At 38.7% G+C, this 22,954-nt stretch overlaps 1 protein-coding gene across 3 annotated transcripts; it reads left to right on the top strand.

Moving 5' to 3' along the window:
* The first annotated feature begins 527 nt into the window (after nt 1–527).
* Nucleotides 528–19,747, top strand: rpn2 (ribophorin II). Of its 3 annotated transcripts, none has more exons than XM_036559750.1 (18): nt 528–591; nt 2,073–2,260; nt 2,379–2,474; nt 2,583–2,758; nt 4,681–4,756; nt 4,917–5,051; nt 5,609–5,785; nt 6,967–7,085; nt 7,607–7,712; nt 8,192–8,283; nt 8,367–8,481; nt 10,637–10,831; nt 10,966–11,052; nt 13,579–13,674; nt 13,907–13,982; nt 14,466–14,595; nt 18,677–18,770; nt 19,287–19,747. In XM_036559750.1, exons 1-17 carry the CDS (start codon nt 579–581, stop codon nt 18,726–18,728), a joined length of 1,929 nt encoding a protein of 642 aa, XP_036415643.1. In that variant the 5' UTR covers nt 528–578; the 3' UTR covers nt 18,729–18,770; nt 19,287–19,747. The 3 variants fall into 3 exon arrangements, with proteins under 3 accessions (XP_036415643.1, XP_036415645.1, XP_036415644.1); XM_036559752.1 differs by lacking the exon at nt 18,677–18,770 and having other exon boundaries at nt 19,287–19,329; nt 19,383–19,489; XM_036559751.1 differs by lacking the exon at nt 18,677–18,770 and having other exon boundaries at nt 19,287–19,489.
* The last annotated feature ends 3,207 nt before the right edge of the window (nt 19,748–22,954 follow it).

Raw genomic sequence — 22,954 nt, 5'->3', positions numbered from 1 at the left:
GGGTCTCAGGAGGATACAGTAAATAATCACTCATTCTGCAGTGACACTCAGGCTCACCTTGCAGGTGAACTGGAAACGTCTCCCTCCTTCTCATCGCTCTGATTGGACAGAATGGGAGGAGAACAACCAATGAGAAATAGACACAATGCCCAAAAACGCCTCCCGCTCTTTCAATAAAAGAATACGAGATCTGTTCACAAACCACAATTTATTTACCATTAAAAATAATATTTAAAAAAACTACCTTGAATTCCCAGCATCTGTTTCTAATTTCCACTCGTTGTCGATATATTCAATTTTCTTCTATTTCATTGCAAAGCAGCATTTGGTCCATACCATTCTCGGTGTAGGGGGTGCCGGTTTTACTGTTATTAAAAAGAAGGCTGGTAGATGTTTTTTTACATTGTGGTGATACTTATTGAATATATATTTAGACATATTCTTTAATCTGATTTGGTTGTGATTGCGGTTTGGATGTTAAATTTATTTCGGCTGAATCTCCGGATTTAATGCTCTCCCCCTAGCGAGCCCAAACGGTTTCACCCCTTTTCCCTTTTGGTGACGCTGCACTCGGCGACATGGCGCTGCTCCGTAAGTCATCTGTCTGAGATTTTGACTCGTTTTTCTGTGTTTTTTGTCCATAATTGTGTCTGAGATGAGAGTTTATATGATGGTTTTGAATGAGGTGTTCCAGCTGATCGCGTATCTCTACTGAAATCGGAGCTATCCGTTGCTTTAGCGCGGTGCTAAGCGGCTAACTGCAGTAACGTTAACGCGCGTGCGTGAGAGCTTTGGTTCAAAATTCACAAACACAAAATATTTTCTTATTTTCAGGGCATTTATGTTTAATTCAAGATCATATTTTATCATCTGAAGTCTAAAAGTCGGTGGAGAGTCACTTAGCTGTTGCCTGGAGCTGCGGCTGGTCTGCTGTCATTCATTTGGCAGCGCAGGTCAGGGCTGAAGTTGGCTTCCTATTCACCAGCCTGTTGGTCGAATTTTCCCGTTCCACCTTAAATGGTGCAGCAGCTATGTTCGCCAGAACGTAACTGCTGCACCATTTAAGGTGGAACGGGAATATTTGAGCAAGAAGCTTAACGTTAAATCAGATTCGGCAGCTCAGCAACGGGAAAGGGCCCTTAAAAGAAACGTCCCAGCGGTTTTCCTCACCAAGTTTTCGTTTTATTTGCATTTTTCAGTGTTTCAGACGGTTTTGGAGTAAGTTTTTGTGATTTTTGTGTGCTTCTGAAGTAAAATCTGCCCCCAAAACGACTTCCTATAGGCTTCCATGGGACATGCATCCGGGTTTGGGCTCAGCATGGTGCTGCAGGCGTTCAGTTCAACATCACCTCCTTTGGTTTGTCTGAATTATGAAGGAGTTGCAACCTATTGGCCATTTCTAGCAGGAACTTCGATATAGTACATAAACATTGCTGAAGTTTCAGAGCATACCGTTCACACCCCTGTCCATAGACGAAAACCGTGCTGCCAGAATTTCAGGTTTTTAGTGAATTGTTTTTGTGATGTCAAAAACCAGTACATTTACATATATCTGCCTGTTCAGTCTGCTGAAGTTTAGTCACTCCCATTCATGTTGGATTTATAAGTGTCTCAGCAGGGGTAATCTTGTGGGGCCAGATGTGAGCTTGTAAGGAGAACATCTGGAGACAACCATAAGAAATTATGGACTGAATGAGTAGGACCAGTTTGAGTTTCAAAGTTTTAAACCAGTCCCCTTAATAATAATCAAAATAATAGCTACTAGAATATTATGTAATTGTATTAGCAGTTTTAGAGTCTCAGAAGGCTTCTTTGCTGTCTGTGTCTGTGACCCATGGAAGACAGTGGTAGTTTAGATTAACTTTAGCATGCTATCTTAATTTAGAGGCCCTCAATTCTCACAAAATAACAATAAATAAACTCTCAAAACTAGAAATTGTCAGGAAAATTGCTGGGCTGTTCTTTTCTAAATGAGGAAAGCACATCCTCAGTGTTTAGGATGTGGAGCATAAAAAAGGTTATTTACTTTAATAATAACATTCTTTGTATCTTTTGTTTATGTGTGTTTGCAGGTTCGGTCAGCTTGCTGGTCTTCGTGCTGGCTCTTGGAGCCCAAGCGCTGACCCCATCTCATTACCTGGCGGCCTCTGACGTAGACAGACTTCAGGCTGTTTTAAGCCAGCCGTTCACAGACTTAAAATCTGCATATTTCTCCATTGTTGGCCTGAGCAAGTTGGGAGTGTCTGTTGCGGACTCAAATGTAAGGATAAACGCATTTTAGAGTATTAAGAAGTCATTTGAACCCCTTTGGCTTGTGTTCATGTTTTATACTGTATTTCTGCTATGAGTTTAATGCGTTTTGCTTCTTCCTTCTTAAGGACGCATGCAGTTTCATTAAGGCAAACCTGGACTCCTCCAGTATTGAAGCTCTCTTTTACGCTGCAGAGGCCAGCCAAGCGCTCCCTTCTTGTGAGGTATAAATGCAAACCGCTTTAGGTTGTTTAGTGTGTATTTCTTGACCGCATTAATGTATGCAAAAAAAGTTATTCCTCAAATTTATAATTGATCCATTAACTCCTCAGATCCATGTTTCTAACGAGACGCGGGATTTACTCCACGCTGCTGTAAGTGAGGACTCCACGGTTTCGCAGATCCATCAGGCCGTGAGTGCGCTCAGCTCTCTCGGACTCCCTCTGGCCTCCCAGGAGGTGGTCAGTGCCCTGAAAGCACGGATCTCCAAAGAGGACAATGTCGTGGCGTGAGTAAACCTCACTTTACTGGGAGCATCAGCCTTAAGGGCTTACCTTAGCATTGCTTGTACCTTCGCCTGCCATTCAGGGAAGTCGTTCCGTGAAAAGCTTGCTATTTCAGTCCATGACATTTAATATAGAGATGGGACTGATCCAATCCTATATCGGTATCGGGACCAATATTGACGTAATTCTCTCATCGGATATCGGACGGACAGGGCCGATCCACTGACCGATCCAGATTCCAGTCCGCAGCTTGCGCTGGACCATGAACCTGCCGTAACATAACATAACATAACGTGAAATGTCACCGATCCAGATTCCATTCCACATTTTACCATGAACCCACGGCAACTTTAGTCTGTAACTGAGTGAGCAAATAATATCAGCTGTTGGTTTGACTAAAATGTCATTTGTTTCAAGATATTTTAGTCTGGAAACCTCCGAAAAGCAAAACCGCTACTAGTAAAATGTGTAAAGCCAGCGTGCCGAGGGGAGCGAGTACAGCTGCGTCATACAGTACAACCAGTTTAATCACCTGCAGAGGTTTGATGTGAAAGAGTACCAGGAGTTCATGCCAGCTAATAGACAGGAAGACAGTACCAGGCAGCGACTCTCACTGATGCTTTCCAGAAACACAATAAACTTCGAACAGACGACCCAAAGGCTAAAGGGATCAGAGAGAAGTTGCTGTACTTAATCACATTATTAAATACATTTCAGAGACTGCTATACACGAACTGTACAACCGAGTGTCATCACCATTAGCGGCGCAGTTATGTTAAAGCCATGAGATTCAAGACTGATATTTGGACCTCAGATGTGAGTCCAGTGTCTCTAAGTCTCACTGCACACTGGGTGATCTCAGAAACATATACGCCACAGAGTGCAGAGCGTCAGGTAAAGAAGTGCAGGGGGTCACACACGAGCAGTTCAGCTGCAGCCTCCATTACAGACATGCTTAGTGATTGGAAGATTAAACACAATACCAACAATAATAATGATAAAATTAAAGTTAAAAGAGCTCTTGTATCAGAATCTGTATCATTATCGGCAGTTGTATATCGGAATCAGATCAGAACTGAAAAAATGTGGATTGGCCCATCACTAATTCAGTACCGTTAACATAGTGTAGGTTTTAAGATCAATCCTTTGGGATGGCCAAATGTATACACGATTCTACTGTAAAAATACATATAGCAATTTAATAAAAAAAATTATAATAATCGTCTGCCATTCAGGGACTCTTTGTGCATTTCTGTCCTGCTTTTTATTTATTTATTTTTTTAGAAAGTATAACTTTTTTGTTCCAGCAAAATCCAGTTTCAAATTTCCCACTTACCCTAGAGAGAGTCGATCAGCCAAGTCATGTTTGATGTCAGATTTACTTTTTTAATATTTATTTATTTTATTTGATTTGATTTGATTGATTCTGGAACTTTGAGGCTCACTTTGTTCACAAACACTGGAAGTCAATAGTCACCCAAATCGTTTTAATTTTTATAGTTCACAGTAACTCAGACTGTTCTCTAAATTATGTCAACAAATCTGGATCAACTTAATGAAGACCTGGATGCACTTTAAACAGGTTGCAAGTTTTGGGAATGTATTTCCAGAAAAGATTTGGGTGACTAATGACTTCCAGTATTTGTTAGCAGTGTTAGCCTTGTTGCTCCAGCACTACACATGCAAGTCGTGGCTGACGGTTACCTCTGAGGTAAGTGAACAATTATGTACGTTTAATTTTTTTATTGAACAATTTATTGGAATTCCTATTGCCTGTTGACTTCTGTTACAAGCATGTTTCAAGTCAACAAGTTTTCTGGTGTTAGTACAGGGAAACGTGTTGGAGATTAGGTTTAAAATAAGCTGTACTACTCCTTTGATATGTATTTTACATTCTACCCTCTGTCTGTGTCTGTGTGTACAGAATTACGCTGGCTTTGCAGACTGCCTCCCGCCTCTCTCAGCAGGCTGAACTGGGAGAGATCCTGGAGGAAATTGAGGTGAGAGAATTTAATCAGCCTGTAGGTGGAGCTGCGTCTTAGCATTTAACTCCAAACCCATTTATTCCAGTGAGCTCTCAAGGTATTTACAGAATACCTGAGGAGCTCAACATGAAGTTAATGTTAAATAGTGGAGCTCTGTTTAATATTTTTGGATCAGGATCTGGCCGCTCGTCTGGACGATCTGGGTGGCGTGTACCTGCAGTTTGAGGAAGGTCTGGAGGCCACAGCGCTCTTTGTGTCTGCAGCTTATGCTCTTTCTGACCACGTGGACGTGGAGCCTCCACTGAAGGAAGTAAGGCTGGACACTGCATTATTGTTTGTGTATTCAGTATTTTTAATATAACAATCATAAATTTTCTGAATCAGAAGGGGATGTAGTTTTGTTTAAGGGTGTGAGTTTCTGACCTCGCGAAATCATAAAATCCCAAATTTCCCCACATTTTTATTAGATTATTTTGGAATCATTTCATTTGAGTCCACAACATTTGATACCATGTATAAGAGCCAAAAATTTTGCTTTTAAGCTTAAATTCATTTAAATTTATATTCATTTAAAGCTCATAATTAACCTTTTTAAAAAATGTAATTTTTTACATATACATGTAGACTGTTATTGAAATTACATCTAAAATATCGCCAAATAAAACATCAATCCTTTGCCATGCCTGTAAATATTTGTTTCTACATTAACAATACATATTCATTTAATATAATAAAATTAGTTTTTAGGAAAAAAAAGATCTATGTCGATTCAGCGCATGCTAATTCATTTTTACACCATAGTTGACTTCCATAACCACTTGAACTGTGTACTCTGGAGATAAACAGTGTCTTGTACTGCCTTTACAGGATCAGGTGATCCAGCTAGTGAACTCTGTCTTCAGTAAGAAGTCGTGGGACTCCCTTTCTGAAGCCTTTAGTGTGGCCAGTGCTGCTGCCGCCCTCTCCAACAACCGCTTCCACAAGCCGGTCGTCGTTAGCGCTGTGGGCCCTGCAACTGTATCTCACAGTCAGCCTCTCTTGCAGGTACACACTGAACTTTTCTGCAGAGGATAGTGATGCTAGTGTTGTCATTACTTGCTGAACTTGAGGCTTGTTGTTCAAATCTGATATTTTGTTCAGGTCTGATATTTTTGCCTTATTGGTTCACATTCATGTTTGTAAGTGATCTGTATCTATTATCAGTGTGAAAAAAATGATCTAAAAAAATCTAATCTTGTTGATCTTTTACGGTCTCAATTTGAGATTATTTCACTCAGATATTGGATCTATGAGCACATATTAAAGTAGTTCAACTGTTTTTGTGCTTACACCTTCAACGTCACACGCTCAAAAAGGAGTTCTCTTTGAATTCTTCTTTAACCTGTGTGTGATGTTGATGTTACTCAGTGGTCTGCTGGACCCACCACATTGTTTTTTTTTAATTAATACAGCCATAACAATTTATGTAAAAATACCAGATGTTTAAAATATCACAAGTGTCCAGTGTAGGGTTCTCCTTTAGCAGCTGTAGCCAGTCAGCAGTCTGTCCATGCTGTGAGGACACAGCACCTCCACACTTTTACTCCCCGCAGGTTCACCCAACACCACATGTGTAATATAAATGTGTGGGGGGTGAACAGAGTGAAGCCACTGAAAATGGGTTATTTTATATGTTCTTCACAGAAAATGAGCAAAGACCAAGAATCTGAGGCTGAAATAATAATAAATCACATCATTTTTTCTTTTGGTAAACATTGAAAATGGGTCCCACAGACCTGAACACCACACAAGGGTTAACACGTTCGCAGTGATCAGATTCTTTTGCACAACCGACATTATAAAATATTTTCCAGATGTTGCTTGTAATTACACATTTCCACGAGAGGTCTCTAAATCCTAGAGACTAATATAGAGCAGCTTTAAATCTAGTCAGTAGATCTGATACTTCTAATAATGAAACTGATGTAAGAATATAAGATTATTCAACTTATTTGTAGATGTCTTTTTATTAACTAGATGTTTTAACACAATTATGACTACATTTCAGCAGATAAAATTTCTTAAAACAAGTGAAAATGTCTAGAAGTAAATTAAACAATACAATTATATACAGCTAGTGTGCAAGTCTTCGTTACGTCGTTTATCTGAAGAAATTTTGTATGTTTACAGCGATTCATTTGAAGGGTACTGTAGTAATCTTATGCTTGTGTGTGTTTGCACCACAGCTCCAGGTGACTGATGTTCTCTGCCAGCCTCTAAGTTCAGCTGATGTTCTGGTAGAATCGGCTACCTCTGTCACCTCCAAGGCCGCCATCCTCAGCCAGACTCCATTCACCCTGAGAGAGTATGTACATAAGCGACATAATTGCGACATAAGATAAAAATACATTACACCGATCAGGCATAACGTTATGACCACCTCCTTGTTTCTACGCTCATTGTCCATTTTATCAGCTCCACTTACTATATAGGTTTTTTTTATACTTTGTAGTTCTACAGTTACAGACTGTAGTCCATCTGTTTCTCTGCATACTTTGTTTGTAGCAAAATTGTACCATTGTGCTCTGTGAGGGTCCATGGGGGTCCTGACCACTGAAGAACAGGGTAAAAGGGGGCTAACAAAGTATGCAGAGAAACAGATGGACTACAGTCTGTAACTGTAGAACTACAAAGTGCACCTATATACTAAGTGGAGCTGATAAAATGGACAATGAGCATAGAAACAAGGAGGTGGTCATAATGTTATGCCTGATTGGTGCATATTAGTGGAATGACGTGAGTTGAGTGCAGGTTTGCTTTGTCTGACATAATTGGTGGCGAATATTGAAAAATAGCCATGTGCTGAAATATTTTCTTCACATTCAGTGGGATTTTTGAGCTGAACTTCATGGCCAGCAAGCCTGCCAGTGGTTACTATCAGTTCTCTGTAGCTGTAACCGGGGACACCCGATTGGTCGCCAACCATGTTGAGGTGAGTTGTCTTTTTGATATGGCAATAAACTACCTGTGCATTCCTGTTTTCTGTGTTGGAAATTTTGACGTGACTATGTTGATCTGAATAATTGCACAATCTGCTTCAAACTCTTGTTTTATGAAAGGTCAAAAAGTTGCCCCCAGTTCTCCTGTTATTTGTTGGAGCAGCTGGTGATTCATTCTCCAATTTAGTCAAATTAGTGCGGCTTTGAAAGAGCAATTATTTAGTAGATGTACTATCCAATAGTGAGGTCAAGTGGAGGTCACTTGTCTCCAAAAAGACTTCGTCTGAGGTCAGCCTCTAATCCTTTGTAGGACTCTGTCCCTGAACAAAAGGCCCACATGTTTTTCAGTACACCACACAAAGCCCTCTTTCTTTAACCATTTAAGTATATGCTGTTTTGCACGTTGCTTTTACCTGGTTTGAAGTGTTCAGTTATTCTAATATTTCAGATCTTTCCCTTTCCATATCCTTAGCTCAAGGTGAAGGTGTCCACCAAGGTGGCCATCAACAACATGGACCTGTCTGTGGTGGACAAGGACCAAAGCATCGGCACCAAGACCACAAGGTGAGAATAAGCCCTTGGATAAATCTAACCTGAATCCATTTATGGTAGAATTTATTTATATTTAAATTGATTTTTGTTCTTAGGGTTGAATATCCCAACAAGGCCAAGGCCTCCTTCATAGCAGACAGTCACCAGAATTTTGCTATGACCTTCCAGCTGGTAGATGATACTACTGGAGTAGAGCTCACTCCTCACCAGGTATGTACCGCAACCACATATAGCGTATTAAAAGAACTGTAAGATTTCTGTGTGTGAAGTGTCAGGATGCAAGATTGACACAAATTGGCCATCATTTCTTTTAGCTGACTCAGAATTCACTATTATATTCAATACTGTATTAACAAAAAGGAAGTGAAAGTCCAGGTCCTGCATCTTTACAGCGTTTAATGTCATGAATAAAAGCACGTAGCATACATCTCAGAAGTAATGTGAATATTAGGGCTATCACAGTTACTCAATTAAGTGATTACTTTGATTTTTTTTATAGAGTAATCTTTTAACTTAATCGGTTTAGTGGTGAGTTCACAATTTACAGGGTATTCACAGGTCTTTGTGAAGCCTATTTAATAGTTTGACCGTTCTCCACAAGGGGGAGATGTTAGCATTTAAGTTGCTTTTGGGTCATTCTACAGAAACGTCCACTTTTCTATCTATCCATAGGTGTCACTGGTGTTACTGATCCTCATTGGTGTCACACGTAAGAAAGGCAACACCAGACATTTTAAATGAAAAATGCATATTAAAAACGGCTGCTACAGAGCCTCAAACCACATGTTGTCAATCATGGAATATCCACTAAAATATGTAATTTAATCCATTTTTTATTCTATTTTTCACAATTACCTCAGAATAAAGTCGGTCACACCAGTGACTTCAGCTAAAAGCTTCATATGAAATCATGAGCTAAATGAGAAAATCTCTGATAACTGAAAGACACAGTGGACTCACCATGTGGTTTTCTTCATAGATCCTCAGAAAACAGGTAAAAGGAGGTCAAGTGATGTCATCAGTGTGAATTTTTTTTTTTTCCCCAAAATATGAAATATCATGACTGTGGGGACAAGCACTTCTGTGGTGCTTGGAATTCTAGATATTGCTAAATTGAGGCTCAAGAAGGTGTTATTGTTAAACTAACTTATTGTAGATTGTAAATCCTAACATGTTTTTTAAGTGTAATATATCTGTAAACACTAGGGACACAAAAATGGACGTTTCTGTAGAATGGCCCTTTTGTGTGTGTCTTTGAAAGAGAGGAAACCCACACCAGCAGGAGCTCACAAGTGCATGCATGTTTGTGTTTACAAATTGCATATAGATTAAGTAAAATGTAATTTTTGCTGTGACTGATTGCATATATAAAATAATTGTATGTGAACTTTTATTTAGGGTTGTGTTTAATAAAGTCTGGGCTGAGCAGCTTACAGGCTACTCCAATAATATTCAGTTCATATGAGGCTTTACTGAAGGATTGTACTGTAAAACTACAATACAAAATAAAGAATATGCTACGTCAATGTTTGTTACAAACTTCAGATCACTGTGTTTAAGTAGAGCTGGCTTACATAGTGTTATACCCAATGAGGGAAGTAGCACACACCACTGTTAGCCTGGCAGAAATTAGAATAAAAATGGAAAATTACCAATTACCATAGAATCACTAGCAGAAATTAGCATTATCATAGGGTTAGAACTCAGACTCATGAAGATTTTTGCAGTAAACAGTGATATTTGCATCTGTGACAAGTTCATGAAATGACCAGCTTAAAGCAACATTAAACAGTTAAAAAAGGAATAAATTGAATTTACTAATACCCTGATACTGCTGGTGTCTACTACAGTAAGAAAGACGCGCATTTCTGTGCATTTTTCCCCCATAGCATATTTTATATGAAATATTTTCCAAGTTTTTGGCCGTAAATAAATAATTAAAAAAATAAATCGGTGGCCGGTCAGTGTAGTTCCTCCAGTCAGGTTTGTGTATTGGTCCGGTTTAAAAAGAACTTTAATAATGTTGTAATTGTGAATAAGAGTCATTTACTCATTTGCTAAAGAATCGTCAAGTCAAATTAGCATAAGGTCTGAGATTAATACCCCTAATGAGTAGCTAATGTAGGTCTTTTGAACTTGTATGTAAGTAATTAAGTAAACTTACCCCAATTTTCCATCCTCAATGTTAAGCTATAGTGAAAGGCTGTGTCACCAAAAAAAGCATTTAATTAAACCCAAAGTCAAACATTTTTATAGGGCATTTTTGTTTTGCTCTTTACTATGGAAAGATGTCTGTTTTGGCATCAACTCATCCCTTATACCACTTCAGTTCTTGAGTGAACTAATCCCTCTTTGCCCTTCTCAGACCTTTGTGAGGCTGCATAATCAGAAAACAGGCCAGGAGGTGGTGTTTGTGGCCGAGCCGGACAGCAAGAACCTGTACAAGTTTGAGCTGGACACGGCAGAGAGGAAGACAGAGTTTGACTCCATCTCTGGCACCTACGCTCTCTATCTGATGGTGGGAGATGCTACACTGGAGAACCCAGTCCTATGGAACGTGGTATGGAACCGTTGTAAACTTGGCGAGAGGTTTAATGGTTAATTTCATGTCTCTGGACCAGCATGCTGAAACATATTGCACAAGGTTTGACGTCATTATTATGTTTAATTGTTCAAATGTGACTCTCCTTAAAGGCGGACGTCGTCCTCAAATTCCCTGATGAAGAGGCTCCATCAACCGTTCAGTCTAAGAATCTGTATGTTCCCAAACCAGAGATACAGGTAGGCAGCCTTCTCATACTGTAGGCTGTGCTGTTTTAACACTAAATAAATATTAAAGTTTGACCATCATATTATATGTAGTGATGTTACTTATAAGAACATAGACTGGTTGTGTTAAAGCAGGGCTGTCTGAAATCAGGCCCAAGGGTCAAAGTTGGCCTATAAGGCTATTTGATTTGGCCCACCAGAACGTTGCCTAATTCATAGATTCGTAGACCACTGGTGTAAAGAATTTCTTTCCACTGAATTTAAAGGCAAGGCAGTGTGCCTCGTATGTGAGAAAACCGTTAGAAATTTCAAAGAAATGCAGCCAGTTTTTTTGGATCATGGCCCACTAGAAATATACCCTCTAAGACAAAATGTTTGGGACCCCTGTATAAAAAGTAACACAAAGTATGTTGTCCTGCTGCTGATTCTATTGATTTTATATATTTTTTTATTTCTACATATTTCAGCAATAGAGATGTAAATAAAGTCTTTCATAGTGGTTTCATGTGAAATGGTGCATTGTACAGAAACATCCCGACTCGTAACCTCTTTACAGTCTTGGTGATGGGAACCAGGGGTCTTCAGTTTATTAAATAAATATAGCCATTTTATTTATTGTACATTTACATTTATGGCGTTTGGCAGACGCTCCAGATCCAGAGCAGCTTACAATTTGAGAGTTATTACAGAATATTCAGGGCCTCTTTCGAGTGAATCTCCCTGTACAAAGCCATTAGTGAACCTATACGTCTTCTGAGGTTTGAAATGTTGATGGTAAAAGAGTGATAAACCTGAAAAAAAAAAAGTTTTCTTTAGGGACTGCTTTACCATACAACACTGCGTGTATCTGTCCGTCATGAACGGCTTCAAAAAAATACAAGAAAAAAATTTCATCAACTTTTTGGGACGGAGCTTTTAGAGGCGTTAAACTTCAGATGTCTGGTTCCTATCACCACCACTGAGAAGAATTCTAGCTCTGTAGGTTTCAGTAGAACGGAGTATTTCACTTCAAACCATTTGGTTTTGTTTACATTTGCTGACTTTGTTTACAGTCAGTGGAATTCCACTTTAACTGGACGCACAATGTGTTTAAATACTGTAAGTGTTTTCAGCACGTTTTGAGTGAATATGTAGACCAGGGACAAATATGAAAATTTTGTGGCTGATACCGATTTCAGGGACTAAAAATTTCCATAATAATGGCTAATATGATTTTAGATTGTAAATTTAAATTTATTCCCCAGTAGTTAAACAGTGCTTTAATGACTTTAATCACTGATATAATCAGCAGTTCTCAATAATCATGTTTATCAAACTCAAAACAGCAGAAACTCAGTATAAGTAATATAAATATTGTAGCACTGAGGGAGGTTTTTGCTTTCTGTTAATTTTTTCTAATTTCAATTAGATTTTTGTATTTCAACTCTTAAGACAGGCATAAAACAGCTTTGCTAACTTGAGCCACACTGTGCACTGAAGCTGAATAACAGGTGGTGTACAGACAGGTCTACAAACACTATTTATACCTTGCAATTCAACTCAGTCAAACGGAGCAAAGTCGCCACATATGTGGACTTCTTTGTCTCCGTGTCAGAGCGGTGGTTGTGACTGTGTGTGGTTTTGGGTGCGACTTAGACTGAGAGACAAGCGACATAAGCTTGTCTCTCAGTCTAAGCGACATGAAATATCAAGCCTGAATCCCAGCGATGCTGCAACCAAAAAAAGTCATTAACTATTGGGGCATTTTTGCTGATACAGATAAAACCGGCCATCAATATTAGCCAACATTGTGCACCAACAAGGCCTTTGGCTGGTGACAGGTAACTGTGATTCCGTAGTAACTGCCCCCAGTGATGGCGACAACTCGTTTGCCACTGGTTTAGAAAATATTAATGTATTGATTTATTTTATGAAAATCATAGCAAAATAGTATTATTTCCCCACGTGAACATAACTGAACGTTTATACTTGGACATGGTTCTGGTTTTACTTACTAGATTATTTGCAGTTTTGTGACCATATTAAAAATTACAAAATAATACACATGCAGCTTTACTGAACTTCACTATGTTACTTCATTTAAATATATTTTATTTGTGTAAAATTAAGCTTCAGCCCACAAACTGTGTGTGTGTTTACTCCTGGGTCTGTTTCAATGTTAGGAAAAGTGTATAAACGTTACATGAAAAAAAAAGGATATAAGTTCCAGTTTAGCTGTTTGCTGTGGTTATTTTCCACACAGTTCCCTGAAAAAGAGCGTTGTTTTACTGGCACAGCCTTATGGCTGATCATTTGGGTTCTAATGTACATATCATGAGCAAAATGTTATTACTATCTAAACTAATAAATATTACAAGGTATTTTTATACTGTTTGCTCAGGCTGCCGATTTGACAAGCTCAAGATGAGGCTAATATAGCCATACAAAAGAATGGTGCAGTGTCTGTAGCTTTTTGGTGGTGTGGCATAAAATCATACACTGAGCATGAATCATTACTCTCATCACAGTATTTATAAAGCTGTTGTTCTGTGCTTCTAGCATCTGTTCCGTGAGCCGGAGAAGAGGCCGCCCACTGTGCTGTCCAACACCTTCACTGCCCTCGTTCTCTCTCCTTTCCTGCTGCTGCTCATTCTGGTAAGAGCTTCACACGGCATGGAAGTGTTGTGTGATTTGACGTTGGCTTGTACTGAGGCTGATACAGTGTGCTGTACTGTCAGATGCTGAGAACGAAATGCTGTAATACTTTATAATACATTGGACATACAGTTGTTTACATAGAAAGAAAGAAGTGCTTAGCGTTTTGACTGTATTAAGGTCTCTCTAAAGAATGTTTTAGTTTTTAATCGGGCTTCTTTTTTCTGTGCAGTGGTTTAAGCTGGGTGCCAACATTTCGAACTTCAGTTTTTCCCCCAGTTCGGTGCTCTTCCACGTCGGGCATGCAGGTGAGCGCACACAAACACATTTACCCTCCAACTATCATCAATCGAATCTGTGTAATGCGTTAAATCGTGGTACCTCCTAAAAAAAGGGACTAGGCAAGCCAAATGTCTTTGATTTTGGTATTAAAATTGCATATGCATTATGCAAAAGCCTTAATATTGCAACATGTGCAACAATTTTTTATTTTAGCGTTGTTTTATATTGTTTTAATTACAGATCTATTGGTAGACCAAAGATTTGTTGCCTCTCCCTGCTTGTTCTGTAAGAATATTATAGTATGTACAATAAAGAAACCTTATAAAATTATTATAGGAATAAGGCAAATTCAGTTCCACTAAATGGACAAGTCTGTTCTGTAGTGTATCATGACCCCACTTGAGGTCATCCCTCCTTGCCCCTGTATTTTTTAATTTTGGAGATGTAATCTTGGTACCTAATGGATCTTGATGTTCTTTTGCACTGTTTCCCTGTTCTCTCTTTTGTAGCCATGCTGGGCCTGATGTATGTGTACTGGACTCACCTCAACATGTTCCAGACCCTTAAGTATCTGGCCATTGTCGGCAGTCTCACGTTCCTGGCCGGGAACCGAATGCTGGCCCAGAAAGCAGTTAAAAGGTACATCCTGCATTATTTTACATCTAACTCACCTTCACAGTGAGATTAATGGAACCTGATCTTAGGGTACAGCATTCATAAGTGTGTGGGCATCCCACGGACACAGTGCCGGACACAAAAGAGCACTGAAAAGTAAAAAGAAATGACCGCACCCTATTAATATCAAAGCTACCTTGTGCACTGTTGCATTGATGCAGTGTTTTGACCTCTGCTGATTCATTTACTTAAGCTGGGGTTACATTACACGGCTTTTACCCTGTTTTTAGCCACTATTCTCAGTCTGGCTGAGTCTGAGCTGGTCGGCTCTAGTCTGCAGATTTTTGAGTCAGTCGGAGTCAACAGTTGGAGAGAGAGTCGAGTCATGTTTGAGGGGCGCAGACTTAGAGTTTTGGCCTCCCGATCGTGTTTCAGACCAGTCAGAGTTTATCAAACATGTTTGATTTTTCCTCCAACAGCCAGTGAAAACAGAGAGAGCGAAAGAAGAAAATACAGCAAGTAAACAAAGAAAAATGGCAAAAAGTCTCTCGAGTGTGGAGCAAAGCTTTTTAACGAGTTGAGTTTAAAGCACAATCGAGTTTATGTACATTTAAAACTCTCAGAATACCAAATTTTAAATCCATGATTCTGACTTAAACATGTTTATCTGCTGCTTCTTTACTGTTTCAGCGCAAACGGCAAAGAAAACAGCAGCAGCAGCTCCATGCTTGTTTAGTTCAGCAGCAGCTGAAAAGTTGAGTAGTGTGTGATTCCTAATCGTTTAGTGTGGATCCCCAATATTTCAGTCGCCCAAGAAAAATCAGCAAAAAACAGTCAGATAGTGTGAGACGCCCAGTCTTTTCAGATTCCCAGTCTATTCAGACTTGTAGTGAACCCAAGACTTTATTTATTTTGCCTGTTAAAGACTGTAGAGCTTGAAATGTTGCAATAATTCGGGAATAAATAAGGGAGCTTTGATATTAAGTTTGCAGACATTTGTTTTTTTTTTTTATTTTTCACTTTATCTCGGGCCTCACTGATGCACTGTTTGGCCAACAAAACCATGTGACACGTTTATAGATTTTTAAGTGTGCTGATGCTAAGTAGGACAGTAAACTTTAAACTTTCTCTTATTTTGAGTTCAGCATTGTGAGTTCATGTTATTTACCTATTTTAAAGTTAAGGTTATTCACAAAATGCCTTGTTTCATTTTTACCTTATTTAAGACTAAGTTTCTGTCATTCATTTGAGCTTCAGAAATTTGATAATGGAGATCTGATAGCCAGTAAAGCACCACTTAACTAAAACTGTTCTAGTCTTTTTAATTTTTGACCATATAAAATTATTTTGTCTGATATTATCACTAAGCAGAATTTTTAGCTCTTTAATATTGGTATTGGTATCAGTGAGTGTGTTTACATGCACTTAATAATCCGATAACTGCAGAAAATTTGATTTTGTCAGAAATCTGATCAGCACGTTTACATGCTCTTGAGTAATCAGATAATGGAGAAACTCCGGGTCTACATGAGACAGACAGTAATCAATCAGATTTTTACTTTGCAACCACCCAATAAACTCACAGAAGAAGACTTTTTTTTTTTTTTCTTTTTTAATCGCACCGCTTTACCTGAAATATGAACATCCATCATCTAGAAGATGAATATTTCAATCCTTTATTCCGTGTTTGGTTTCAGCGCCACTCCAAAAGTGTTTTGCTGCGTCTCGCGACATCCACCGTCTGATCTCGCACATGCGCAGACTGACAAATCCGAAGGAAATCAGAGTTAGAGTTTACATGCACTGAGAAATCTGATTACTGAACTAAAATCCAGCTCTGTTTATCAGATTTCTTAATCGGATTTCTAGATTAGAGTTTGGTGTTTACATGACCATTTGAATAATCGGATAACTGCAGAAGTCTGATTATGATCAGATTATTGAGTGCATGTATACACACTCAGGGACTTTCATTTTCATAACGACTGGCTCCTACATGCTGTGCACTCTTAAAGGGCCTCCCAAACCAAACTGCATCACTGTTCCCTCCCTGAACTTAAGCATTATCATGAGAATCAGCAGAACAGATCTGAGATCAGTGTAACCGAGCGATTTGAGTGTGCTTGAGTAAATTGGGGGGTTATTGAGCACAAATCCCATCTGACTTACTCTGCCACTTCACCGCCTGCTCTATGTGTCGGTCATGATGCTCCGGCTTCATAAAGTAGCATGTGCACTCTGTACCTCATGTCCATAGGGAGCAGATGGATAGCGAACCTTCACCCCATTAGTGTGTAGTGTCCTCAGAAACCTCCATAGGGAGGTAAAGGCTTTATCGATGCAGCTAGAAACTTCTTTGAGTACTTTAAGGCTTAAATTAAACCTACTTTCCAAACCTCTTTGCTGCTGCTAATTATCTTTTCTTTTATTTTGAATGATTTTATGGAAAGTGCCAACTTTTTCTCCACTCTTTTACACTTTCACACTAGTTAACCCTGTTCTTCTCTCCTTCCATGAGCGAGTCTCTCTTGCTCACTTAAAGGAATGGTTCTGTGAAAAATCAAATGTAGACAGTTTTCCTCCCAAATGTAGTCAGTCGGTCAATCAAGCCATGTTTGATGTCTAAAATTTGCTTCTTTAGTATTTGCACTTCAGATACAAGACAAATGATGCTGACAAGCAGTGGAATCGTTTGACCTGCATGAATACATCATTGCACACTTGCATAAAACCACATCAGGTTGTTAAATAAACTCATAGTCTGGTTTATGTGGTTTATATTTATCTGTATGACAAACTGTTTTTTATATAAATGGACAAAGACTTAAAGGTGGCTGCTGCTATTGCTTTTATTCAACTTGCTGTGTCCATTTTTATAACAGTGTCATACATGAGCATCGCAACACTGAACTGAGTGTGTTATCACATCACCACGTCCATCATCACAAGGACTTTTATATAGAACAGTTCTGCAAAATAAAGAAAAAATGTGGAGCAAAACACGCCCAATTATTGTATCACTGTGCTGTAATATTGGCAAATGGTTTTAGCAAAAAAGTAGTTTTGCGTTATGGATAAACATCCACGTTTTAATGCTCAAAGCCTGTTTATTTGCTGAACATATTGAAAAAAATTAAAACATAATGTGGAATACGTTCCATGATTACATTTCGATTCTACAGATCAAGACTGAGGTGTTTATATTCTCTACCCAACAATCTGATGGAAAATCTTCGTTTACATGCTCACTACAAGTAATCAGATCCAAAATGACGCTCATGCGTAGAGAACCACTTAGTGTAGATGTTACCATAACAACCAGCATCTCTTGAGTCCAATCAGAATGAGATGAGCAGCAGTGAGCAGCTCTTGTGTTTTTAATCCCTTTAAAATGATGTCAGACTCAGGAAAACGTCCTTCATATGTCCTTATTAAAGAAGGCCGAGAGGAAGACGTTGTGTTCCGAGACACATAAGCTGGACGTCCGTCCCACCGCCGTCTTTTAAAGATCAGAGCATAAACTTCGTCTCCTCTGCAGACCAGTTTCTGCTCCGCCATGTTGAATATTATAAACTTTTGCAATGACGTGACGAACATGATCAGAACGGACTTAAACTCTCCGATAGGGAATGTAATCAGATACAGGCGTTTACACGGATATTATTCTTCTATTTAACGGATTATTTACAGGATTACCCACCTTGTTCAGTCAGATAGGAACTGTATTCCGAATGGCCTCAATCAGACTAGACTATTCTGATCGAGGTGTTTACATGGACAAATTCTATTCCAATTGAGCTGTTAGTTGGATTATTAACGGATGTATGTAAACGTCACAAAATAATAAAACAAATATATGTGAAACTCGGCAAGTAAATAGAAATTGTGCACCAACATTTGCATAAAATGCCACCCTTAAGTTTGCCATCTGGATATTAGCCTCAAAGCTCCAGAGCAAAAATAAAGCAGCAAACTTCAAACACCAAACACGTCTTGGCTGATCAGCTGTGGGGAAACATTGTGTAAATTAGATTTTTCAAAGAAACCTTTAAAAGCTTTAACCTCCTTTTCTGCTGCTTCTCTCCTTTCTCTCCTCCTCTTCTAGGATCGCTGCTGAGCAGAGTAGTAGGTTGGCTAAGTATAGGAGTCTGCGGTAAAAGGCCTTTTGATAGTAACAAAGCCAGGTCTTCCAGGCTGAAGTAAGACTTGTTTTTGCCACCTCCGCATCCATAAAAGAGCGGCACCCGTTTCACCATCCGCTATGTAAATGCATGGCAGTGTTTCTTGCACCACGTGGGCCGTACCGAGACGTCATTCATGGCCATTCGTGAATACGTTTCATCATCATAAGCTTCAGTGTGTAACTCATCCTCATTAACCAGTGGTGGTGCTGCGTTCTTGCCATTGTTGTTGTTTTCTGTTCGTTCCTAATGAGTCACATTTGTGGTGAAAGGTTGTTAAGCCTTGATTGGGGCACTGAGGTTTTACTTTGAGGTGAACATGGAGCTTTTTGTCTCCATGTCTGCGATTTGCAAGTGAAAAACCTCCTTGTCGCCTGGTCAAAAGAATTGCATGATTTCCCCCAATCTGTTTTCAGTGCAGAGTTCAGGCCATTGTCACTTTTGTCCAGTTCATTTTAACCATCATCACTATTAGCCAAGCTTGTGGCTGTTTTATGTCTTAACTGTTTTATTGTTTTCTTCTTTTTCTTTCAGACATGAAGGTAAATGATCTACGAAAACAGTCGTGAGAAGACCGGCGCTTCATTTTCGTTCATGTCTTTATTTAAGTAAAGAATCCTGGCAAGCGAAGCATAAGGTTCATGGAAGCTAAGTAGTGTGGCAGTGACGGCTCAGCACAGCTCATTTTCAATAGACTGTCCTGGAACAAAAAAAAAAACCTCCAAATCTGAAAACAAGAATGCAGTTTGACATTTTCATTACATTCTTCCTTTTAATGGAAAACTGAATGCACTGTAAGATTGATACATTGGGGTGGTTTGACATGGTTATTGCTGACTCTGTTCAGGTGTGTTCCCGGGTGTTTTCAGAAAGCTGTAAAAATTCATAAAATCTCTCATCTTCTCATTTTGTCACCATTTTTCAAAGGTTCTAACTATTTTTGGGCTGTCATTAAGAGGTTTTTGTTTGTTTGTTGTTTTTCTTCATCCGTGGCAGAGAGGATCTGTGCTACTTCAACGTGCTTCATTCCTAAAGAAGGTTAATACAGTGTGTTAATTAGGATAGACTGTTGATTTTGTCCCCATCACCCTCTCTCTGCCAGTTTTACAGCTCTGACCACACTGAACTCAACTCGGCAAACATTTTTTTGTAATGAAAAAACAAATTAAAAAGAAAAACCACTGGTCTTGGTTCAGTTTTTTTGAGTTTAACCTCTTATGCTCGTGGGTATATTTCGGTTTTCCCATCTGAATTTACTTGCTCAAATCGTAAGGCAAATTATTCAGTAACTGCAGTAGCAGTAAATGTAAAGTTTTGGGTTTTTTTTTTTTGTAAAAGCTCCCCTCAAATTACCAGAAAACGTGTTTTATGATCACACATATTGCCATATGCTTACAATTTACTGCTGAAAGCCAAAAATCTTAGACGCTCTTTGTATTATTTTATAAAAATAATGTTTACAGAGCAGATCACTGAAGAGACGCCATCTGTTTATAGTTTATAGCCCAGATTTGTGGAAAAATGGGTCGACTTTCAGTAGAAAAAAAATTGTGAGTTCAGCTTCTTTTATTATAAGGGTTTAAAACTACATCACCCATCTATTTGACTGGAAAGAAGACAGTTACAGCTCTCATACGACCCCCACCTTTAGAATGTAGCTTATACAAATATGAAAGTTATGAAGTGAAGATTATGATAAAGTGCGTTTTGGAATCACCGGTGGTTCCACGGATTTTTCCAAATTTTTGCAAAATTCAGTCATGGAGATGTAAACAGTCATTCTTAGTGGTTTGATGTAAAATGCTTCATTTTAGAGAAGCTTACCGACTCTTTACAGTGGTGGTGATAGGAACCAGGGGTCACCATGTCTACAACACAAATATAGACATTTTATTTACTATTGAAAACCACCAGCAGATCTACATTTGTCTTCTGGGATTTATATGTAACGTTAATGATGGTGAAACATGTTATTTGGGGATTACCTTGTCTACTTAATGGCCTGAACGTATCTCCTTTGGAGCAAAATCTCAAAACTATTGTAATACAGTGTCTCAGACATCAGGCAGTGAATTCATAACCATTTCATGTAGTAACTTTCTGTGAGGGAGCTTTTAGAGGTGGACGTCTGGTTCCTATCACCACCACTGTGAACAATTCTGACTCTCCAGAATGGAGCATTTCACACCAAACCACTCTGAATGACTTTATTTACGTCTAAACTATTTAATTATACAGAAAGTTCGATATGGTTTGAGGTGTGAAAAGCAGGATGGTTTAACTAGTTTAATATTTCTGAAAATAGATCTTACAACTTTTGCATAATTCACTTCTCATTGCAAACCCTTCTACGGTCACATGCATATATGACGGCATAGGGCCTGATCGATTTATCAATTTAGTCAATAAAATTGCTGATGTGAGTTTCTTGGTTTTGGCTAAAAATATTGCGATAAAACATTTAAAAAATTTATGAATGATGCATTCTATGCAGAAAAACACAGCACTAATATGAGGGGAAAATTGTCCATCTGTGAGAGTTTTAATTGTTTCCTGTTCTTTTGCCAGCCTCAGTGACCAATTCCTGAACTGGTAAACAACACAAAACATGTAAAATGCATTCAAACCCAACCCTTAGCATGAATATAACATTTAATAACATGGAAAAACTTAAAGTAAGAGTACTGATGAAAAGAGCCAGTTTACAGACCAACAAAGCTGTTAAAAATGCTGGAAACATTTTTATTATTTCAGTTCCTCTTTCAGGGTTTACTGACAATTTAAAGTACTATTAGTTTTATAGGCAGGTGGGGTGATGTAGTTATTAGCAGTGTTTTTAGAGATTTTAGTCGTGTCCAAATACACTAGTAATGTTTATAGACTGAGCTCCAACATCACCCAGTTTATATTAGTATATTAATCCCATGCAAATGTCATGTCAGTAAATATCCTACCTTATCATGGATATTTCAAAATGTCAGTGTAATTCAGTGGTTGTGGTGTAACCAAACTCAGAGTGGTTTAATGTGAAATCGTTCATAGTAGAGAAATTTACAGACTCAGATTTCTTTACAGTGGTGGCGATAGGAGCCAGGGGTCACACTGTCTGCGCAGGTATAGCCATTTTATTTAAGATCCAGAACCACCAGTGAACCTATATGTGTCTTCTGAGCTTTATATGTAATGTTGATGGTAAAATAGTGAATCTAAATCTGAAAAAATAAGTTTTCTTCGGGGACTATTTCACTTTACAGCGCCTTGCATGTACCTCTGCACCACACTCGGAGAAAGAAGGTACTAAACTGTCACTGGGGCGGCACCCCTAACCACTGTGGAGCGTCTTCAGTACCTGTAGTTGTGGAAAATAATGGAACTATATTCTATTGCAGTCATACAGGGTGATTCTAAAAGATTCAGATTTCAAAGCGGCATATTTTTACAACCGTGAGGCGCCTAGGAACCAATCACAATCCAATTGAAAGAGGGGGTCATAGAGTTTCTGACTGTCAGTCTGGCAGTGAACCTCCAACAGCTCAGAGGATTCGTCGTTGGTGCCAACAGTTCCAAGAAAAAGGTCACCAGCATCACCAGATCTCACGCCGTGTGACTGTTGTTGTAGGGTACGTTAAGGATTCTGTTTATGTGCCACTCCCAACAACATGATCTCCAAAATCGCACTGAAAGAGCCGTGAGTGCAGCGACACCCGACATGCTCAATCCAGTATGGGATGAGTTTGACTATGGTGTTGATGTTGTCCGTACAGCTGGAGGAGGTTCATACTGAGACCTTGTACAATTACATAATAAACTTTATGCTCATTTAAACCATTTACAGTTCACTGCATTGATCTGTAATAATTTACAAGTGAAATGAATATTTTTCAGTCAATGAATCTTTTTGAACCACCCTGTATTTTTAAGTTGCACTGCCTTCATACACCTTGTTTTGACTCCAGGCTTTGAATTTTACTTCTCTGTTGTGAAACATTAGGGTTATGAAAAGATTCAAATGCATATTTTCCCCCTGGGGAAAAAGACTTAGATATTCAGTTGGACCTTAAAACCACTGTTATACCTTTGAAATTCCATTTGCTTTGTTTATACCTTGATGAACTAAAATGTACCTGCATAGAACCTTTTTTCTTACAGTGCATGAATACCTTTAAAAATGTTTTAAGTCAAATGATGTATTGAAAAACTAC

This window comes from Colossoma macropomum, unplaced genomic scaffold, assembly GCF_904425465.1.
Source record: "Colossoma macropomum unplaced genomic scaffold, Colossoma_macropomum, whole genome shotgun sequence".
Lineage (NCBI taxonomy): Eukaryota > Metazoa > Chordata > Actinopteri > Characiformes > Serrasalmidae > Colossoma > Colossoma macropomum.
The sequence above is the reverse complement of the archived record's forward strand: the minus strand, read 5'-3'. Positions and strand labels throughout refer to the sequence as shown.

Bases quoted from the DNA above. Each gene is read 5' to 3' on its own strand.
- rpn2 (XM_036559750.1), top strand. The intron at 10,832-10,965 runs GTATGGAACCGT...CTCTCCTTAAAG, and splicing joins ACCCAGTCCTATGGAACGTG to GCGGACGTCGTCCTCAAATT. The intron at 11,053-13,578 runs GTAGGCAGCCTT...CTGTGCTTCTAG, and splicing joins TTCCCAAACCAGAGATACAG to CATCTGTTCCGTGAGCCGGA.